The sequence below is a fragment of the Rhinoderma darwinii genome, chromosome 1 (assembly GCF_050947455.1).
Source record: "Rhinoderma darwinii isolate aRhiDar2 chromosome 1, aRhiDar2.hap1, whole genome shotgun sequence".
Classification (NCBI taxonomy): domain Eukaryota; kingdom Metazoa; phylum Chordata; class Amphibia; order Anura; family Rhinodermatidae; genus Rhinoderma; species Rhinoderma darwinii.
The window spans coordinates 322419104-322426480 of NC_134687.1; the positions used below are offsets into that span (position 1 = coordinate 322419104).

General features: G+C 43.1%; 1 protein-coding gene across 1 annotated transcript; it reads left to right on the forward strand.

The window, feature by feature from the left end:
* The first annotated feature begins 328 nt into the window (after nt 1–328).
* DNAJC25 (DnaJ heat shock protein family (Hsp40) member C25) lies at nt 329–6594 on the forward strand. The gene is made up of 4 exons (XM_075825612.1): nt 329–702; nt 2081–2233; nt 5316–5786; nt 6363–6594. The coding sequence occupies exons 1-4, from the start codon at nt 367–369 to the stop codon at nt 6483–6485; spliced, it is 1083 nt and encodes a 360-aa protein (XP_075681727.1). The 5' UTR covers nt 329–366; the 3' UTR covers nt 6486–6594.
* The last annotated feature ends 783 nt before the right edge of the window (nt 6595–7377 follow it).

The window sequence follows — 7377 nt, forward strand, 5'->3', positions numbered from 1 at the left end:
CTTTTATACGGTTTATTCTCACTTGTAAATAAATGCTGCATACAACACCGGATTATTCTTAAACAAAACACATGAAGTTCTCAAAGCAGCGAAGCCAACCGCCACATGTGCACATATCCTTAAGCGTTAACCGCATAGTTGCGGGAAATTTGAGGGGAAAATATTTCCACATTGTTCTAGCCATTTTCTTAACATGACACAAAAAACACACGAGTGAAATTCCCTTATGTAATTTCCTCAGCACTGGTGACCGCCTCACCTCAGCGGCGCTGCACTTGTCCAGCTATGTGTCTGTCAATAAAGTTATTGTAATGCGCGGACGATCCGGCAGCTGCTCCTCCCCGGTGTCACGTTGCAGCTGCTGACATGGCGGTCCCGGGGAAGGCGGAGGGGGAAGCGGCTGCGTGCGGTGTCCCTCTCCTCCTTCCCGGGTCCTCCATGTCTCTACGGTTTGTCTTCCTGTTTTTGAGCTTGGCATGTCTCGCTGGCCATTCGGAGGCGCTCACCGAGGGACTGTACTGCGGCCAGCAGGTGTGCTACGATGTTCTGGGGGTGAGCAGAGAAGCCGAGAAGCCGGACATTGCACGGGCATACCGGCAGCTGGCCAGGAAGTATCACCCGGACCGGTACCGCACGTCTGAGGACAAAGAGACCGCGCATAAACACTTTCTGCTAGTGGCCACAGCTTACGAGACCCTGAAGGTAACGCGGCAGCGCTGCACAGCACACTAGAGCCTATAGAAAAACTGATCCTCCGGTTTATATACGGACAATAGTAACCGTATATGATCCTAGGGTGTACAGATGAGGCAGTACCGACTCTGTCCAGTGGGCCATCATTGCGGTATATGTAGTCGTTTCTCACTGTGAATAGTCCTCTATACTGTTTGGAAGTCTTGGGATTTCTAGGCAGCGCATGATAAAGTTTGGGCAGCTTTCTATGGAATGAATACACCTCTGCAGAGAACTCAAGGTGTCCTCACAGGGTCTTGCCCCTGTACTTTGTTCACTCCTGAGTTCTGGAGCATAGAAATGGAAGATATATTTTATTTTACTGCTGTGGTTAGATACTTAGTGGTATACGGTGCTTGTTAATCTCCCCATCTGTCCCTCATTGGTCCTGCAATTTGATTTTGGTCCAAGCTCACAGACTTCACCAATGTGACCTGACTTGTAGATCACTTTTGGCTGGATTCCTACATTGCTATGCCAGTTGTCCTGATCAGGGCTGACTCATTGGAAGAGCTTAGGCTCCAGACATGACTAGCCGAGCTTGAATGTGTTGGCCACTTCTTATTGGTCGGTGACTGTGAGCTTTTGCCCTCTACCTACACACATAGAAGATAATACAAGTTCTTTAGTGAAAGGCTTGTCGTCACTATAAAGGCCAAAACGTTGCATAGGCTGTAATGGAGTGAGCAGAGCACGCTCCTGACCTGCTTTCTCCTTCTTTCCTTGGGTCAATCACGATGGCTAACTGCAGAAAGGAGCGCGCAGGTCGAGCATAATACGGGGAATAATAATGGCATTAATTCGGCCACCCATATTAATCCCCTGTGAAACTAAGCTTAGGCACTAGTGTTTGTCATGTGTGTGAATATAGCCATTGATTTCAATAGTTCGCAAATCCGTTCTCCATTCTGTCAGGATTCTGTTGTTTCTGGTGGGATGTATGTCGCAGTGTACCACGCTATTCTAAAATAAAACAACTTATGAATCTCTTTAAAGTCCATGGAATCTTAGGATGTGTTATGCTTGTACTTTGATCTGTTAAACAAAATAACCAGAATCAGAAGCATTAACACATATGTGAACAGAGCCTTATAATGGTTAGCAGGTTTTAGCTGTGTAAGGACAGACTGGACTGTGTGGGTGACAGATTGTACATGGTGTGTAACGTTATACGCTAGGGGGTATGTATAGTCCGAGCTAGTTTTGTGTACTCTATGGATAGCAGTATTTGTGTCAGCCTTGTCTCCATCTGTGGTTGTTTTATGAAGACTAAAATTCTGTTCTTGATCGGAAATATATCTAAACCATATTAACATCAATATTATCATCCAATTTTGTTTCCTGCTAGGATGAAGAAACCCGGAAAGATTATGATTATATGTTGGATAACCCTGAGGAGTACTACCGCCACTACTATCATTACTACAGTAGGAGACTGGCACCAAAAGTGGATGTGAGGATAGTCATTCTCGTTACAGTGTGTGTCATCTCAGTCTTTCAGGTAATTACTGGCCAGATTACTACGACTATTACTATTACAATTTGTAGCGGTCGTTGGCTGTTAAGCTAGAACTTCTAAGAGGTATCCCAGGCATAAGTTCCCATACCTCTGCCCCTGATGTTTCACCGTGGGCACATTGCCTTAACTTAAATGGTCACTAACTTTGCAACAAAACAATAGTACAAGTAAATACAAGAAACTTTAGTAATATATCTTATTAGAGAAAAAAATGCCTTTCTTCACTTGTCCGGCACCCCCCGCCCCCCACTCCTAACTATTCACTCACTCAATCTACTGCTAAATCTTTCTTTTCAAGACCAGTTGGACTATTATTACACAGCTACACTGCTTATTACTGCTGTGTAATGTCCTCCATGTTGCTGCTGTTTCTATGTATGTGATAGAGATAGGAGAGCAATATTTACCTCTTCTGTGTGTGCAGTGTATAGAAGACCGAGAGAGCCTGTCCGCAGAGGAGAAAACTGCTAAAAAAAAATGCCATATACAAGCCATAATGTCCAGAAATAGTGTTATTCCTCATATACACACACATGACAACTTGTTCTGAAAAGTTAGGTGTGATTTAAAGGAACAGTGTCATCACAAATTATTTTTTTATATGTTAAAGATGTTAGTGCTTTATTAAAAACGTTTATATTCATTTGTGTGTTTGTGTTTTACTTTTTCTTATTTTTACACTTTTTCTTCCCTATGGGGGCTGCCATTTTTTGTTCCATTTCTGTCTGTCGATTAACGACACATACAGACATGGAATACGGCAGCCACAGTCCCATAGGGACTGCGAACGGCTCCCGTCCCATTGACTTCAGTGTACGGCGTCTGTGTGGGAACTGCGCATGCGCCGCTCCCACACAGTCCAATTCGAAATTGGCGCCGTCCGGCGCCATTTTCCTGTGGACCGGAAGTCGCGGCCGGACAGTAATATTACTACTTCCGGACGCGGCTTCCGGATTTGTGCACTTGGACCAGCGGCAGCAAACGGACCGGACGGGCCGGAGGGAGCCGCGGCGGCAGGAGCAGGTAAGAGATTTCAATGTATGTTCGTGTTTGTGTGTGTTTACTACTGTATGTAAACCTACTACACTGTGTGTTAGCTCAAAAAATGGCGACACACAGCGTAGGAGGTTACACCGTTCAAACCCCTCGTTTATCCCGGCACTAGCCAGGATAAAGGAGGGGGGGATGCTGAGAACTCACTAGAGCGAGGGCTTTTAACCCATTGTTGCAATTCTGCAATTTTGGGAATAGCTCCATCTAGTGACCAAAAATGGGTAGTATTATAAATTAGAATTAATTTATAATATTTCCTGACTATTTCCTGACTCGTGAAAAAAATAAAAAAAATTTGAACAATGTTTAATCACCCACACACTAAATGTTTAATTTTTTTTAAAAAAAACATGTTTTTCTGGCAACACATTCCCTTTAAGAATACATTTTTAGTTGTAGAACACAGAGAAATGTATATTTAAAGTCCTGCCAAGCATCCTTGCCCTATCGCTGCCCTTAGTCATAGGAGTTGTCACAATAAGTCTGGCACCTCCAACTCTCCTGACCAAGCAGGAGACCCCTCTTTATGGGGTCCATATGCCATAATAGTGAGCATGGCCAGGGGTTGTCTTCTTGGGAAAACCCCTTAAAGTGGTTATTCTGCCATGAGAATGGTAGCTGAGGACATTCTTACCAAACCAAAATAATACTGGTTATTTGGCTGTGTTACTATCAGCTGGATTGGCACTGTGCTGACAGCTTAGAAGCTGGGCAGCTGTCAGAACAAAGTCACTCCCAATCTGACTGCAGTATTTTTCCTATTCTAAAAATATGTTTAGGTGGAGAAACTCCTTAAATGGAAGCTCCAATTTGGTTTATAAACTGTAATTCCTTGGTTAGATCATAAGGATTCAAAGTGCCCAGCTGATATGCCTTACAGCTTTCCCAAAACAATATATTTTATTATTGTATTCACCACATGCATTCAGTTCGGGGACGACAATAATTTAAAAAAAAATTATATATAATGTGAACATGGCTGGAAATAATTTGTTATGGTGAGGGTTATACCCATCTCAGACATTTGACATATCAACCTGCCCCGCAGTGCAAGGCGGCCGGTGACTGCAAATTCAAGGTAAAGGCTAAGTAGAGAGGTGGTCACGCGTGTCACAGTGCTTGCTCGGCTTTTTCCGTAACTCTCATAGAACGTAATGGGGAGCCGCGCGCATGGGTGGCCACCTCTCCACATAGTCCCCGTATGGAATCTGCGGCCAGCAGGCAGGACGGAGATCTCGTGATAGGTGCGGATCCAATAAATGTCCTGCATCTCTCAGTCATTTATGGCATATCCAAAATTATAAAAATTAACTTGTTCTGATAAACAAATTCTCATTTCTGTTGTCACCTTTAGTCAAACCTTATGAGTTCCTGTATGCAATGTAGTATTTGTGCCTTTTGGTTTTAACTTTTTTTTGTTTTTATTTCTTTTTATATTTATTGCCATCCCAGGATGATATTTTACAGGGCTGTTCTGTTGGCTTGAAGGGGTTGTCCACTATCGGACAACTGATCACCTATCCGGTGGACAGGTCATCAGTATATGATCTGTGGGGGTCTGACACCCAGACCCGATCAGCTGTTCTGGCTACCTGCGGGCACCGGATGTCATTGCACTGTGTGCAATGTACAGAGTGGAAGCAGTTGGCTCCGTACGTTGCAGAGCGGCCGTTCTGCAGAACTGTAGCTCTGCTCCTATTCACTTGAATTGGAGCAGAGCTGCAGGATTGCAGCTCGGCTGCTTTTCCGTGGCCGGAGCCATCTGCTTCAGGCATGGACGTCTGGTGCCCCGGAGGCAGTCGGAGCGGCTGATCGTTGCGGGGTCCGGGTGTCGGACCCCCACAGATCATATACCGATGACCTATCTGGTGGATAGGTCATCGGTTGTCCGGTAGTGGACAACCCCTTTAAGTTCAAGTTTCTGAAAATGTTTTCGAAGTTGAAAGTGAGGTCACTTACATTTGTAGCTGTAGTTTTCATTTAAAAAAAAATGATAAAATATTTCTTTTAGTTTTACAGCTGGAGGAGCAGCTACAACGAAGCCATTAAATACTTATCAACAGTGCCAAAATACCGAATTCAGGCCACGGAAATTGCAAAGCAGCAAGGTCTATTGAATCGTGGAAAGGAAAAGGGGAAGAACCGGAGATCGAAAGAAGAAATTAAAGAGGAAGATGAGGAGATAATTAGGGACATAATCAAGAACAAAATAGACATTAAAGGAGGCTATCAAAAGCCCCAATTTTATGACATTCTTTTTTTCCAAATAATCATGTTCCCCTATTATTTCATCCAGTATATGAGTTGGTATATCTGGTGGGTGTATACATTCAATATCAAAGGCGAGGAGTATGGTGAAACGGAAAAGCTCTACCTCATCCGTAAATACATGAAAATGTCAGAGTCTCAGTTTGACAGTTTAGAGGATGAACGGAAGAAAATGCTTCTTGAGGATCAGCTGTGGATCCGAGAGAATTATGAAGTAAGTAAAGTATGTAGTTCTTATTTTATGGAGGTGTTTTGTTTTTTTTTATATCTCCACTAATAATGGAAAACAACGGTGTATGCTGAATAATTCAATAGCCATTTAATGTAAGCACACTCTCAGGGTCCTCATGTTCACATTTCAGCTTTTATTTTTTTTAATTCTAAAGACTAGTAATAAAATGTCTGTGTGTAGCCCTAAGCTGGTTTCACATGTCTAATATTGCTGCATTTTACTATCCATATTACAGATGTAACACTCAATACACCCCCCCCCCAAGGTTTTACTGCACTGTACTTATGATCCTTTCAGTGACCCAAGTTTGGTTCAGTAGAACAGTAAGGGTCCAGGTCTTGGGGGCCATGTTCTGATCATCTGAAGCCTTAGCCTATAGATGTTAGAGTGAACCTGCTGGGAACTACATATCTTCCCAGCTTCCCTGCTTTGTTTGGACAGTTCCTTCTTGCAGTTTGAGGAATTCTGCAATTGAAAGTATATTAGAGAATTGCAATTGATGCACTTGTACCTCTACGCCTATAAACAACGTTACCTTATATTGTTGTGTTTTTACAGATGTACAAAAAAGAGCAGGAGGAAGAAATGAAGCAAAAGATGGCTTCAGATCCACGATGGAAAAGATATAGAAGGTGGATGAAGAATGAGGGACCAGGAAGACTCACATTTGTAGATGACTGACAATGACGTCTTGCTTGCTCCTCGAGATATTTTCATAAAATAAAACATAGGAGTTTTTGTGTTTTCTGCACACAGCAGGGATCTAAAACTCTGATGCTAACATTTGAAACACATCTTGTCCCTTTTTATTTTTGGTACCATGGGGCAAGTACAGTTCAAATGTTCTCTCAGTATACACTCTGCTTTTCATTTTACTAGAATGTCTGGCGAAACATGTATTTTAATTATAGAATGGCTATCTTCATTTCAAGGGGAGGGTATTTGTGGAAAGCTCATACTGAGCATGCATCGGATGAGCTGCGGTGTGATTTCACCTGACATCATCTCGTTGGATCCCATGCACCATGGGACTTGCAGCGTGATGGGGGCCTGTGCTGTTGTCAATCATTGGCATGGAGGCAGGGTTAATAGCATGGAGAAATCAGCCATGATGACATTGAGCAGTTCATTTACATGGCAGGCAGGGAAATCTTACCTGTGTATTATTTGCATCGATGATTTCACAATATTCAAAAGCACTGGTATACAATTAAGGGCAACTACTGCTGAAAGGTACGGGTGTTTGATGGGGGTAAATGCTGCTAGAAGGTTCCCTTTAAAGATGCGTCCTGCTTGATAATGTTACAATCCATCTAAGTATGGACGTGTACCTTTTCTGTATAGATGGAGGGGTGGGCACTCAAAATAATTTCCTCTGACCTGCCTTTTTATTTAACAGTACATCTCTGACTGTTTCTCAGTCTTTTTGCAATCTCTTCTCCCTGTCTCCTATGCAGAAGTACCTTGACCAGGCCCAAGTTGTAGGGTGGCCTGGCGGAATCCTGCAATAGGAAGAGAACCTAGATTCTCATGCTGCTTGTATTGGTTGTTCAGTGTGTAATGCAGGCAGATG

Bases quoted from the DNA above. Each gene is read 5' to 3' on its own strand.
- DNAJC25 (XM_075825612.1), top strand. From the start codon at position 367: ATGGCGGTCCCGGGGAAGGCGGAGGGGGAAGCGGCTGCGTGCGGTGTC. The intron at 703-2,080 runs GTAACGCGGCAG...GTTTCCTGCTAG, and splicing joins CAGCTTACGAGACCCTGAAG to GATGAAGAAACCCGGAAAGA. The intron at 2,234-5,315 runs GTAATTACTGGC...TATTTCTTTTAG, and splicing joins GTGTCATCTCAGTCTTTCAG to TTTTACAGCTGGAGGAGCAG.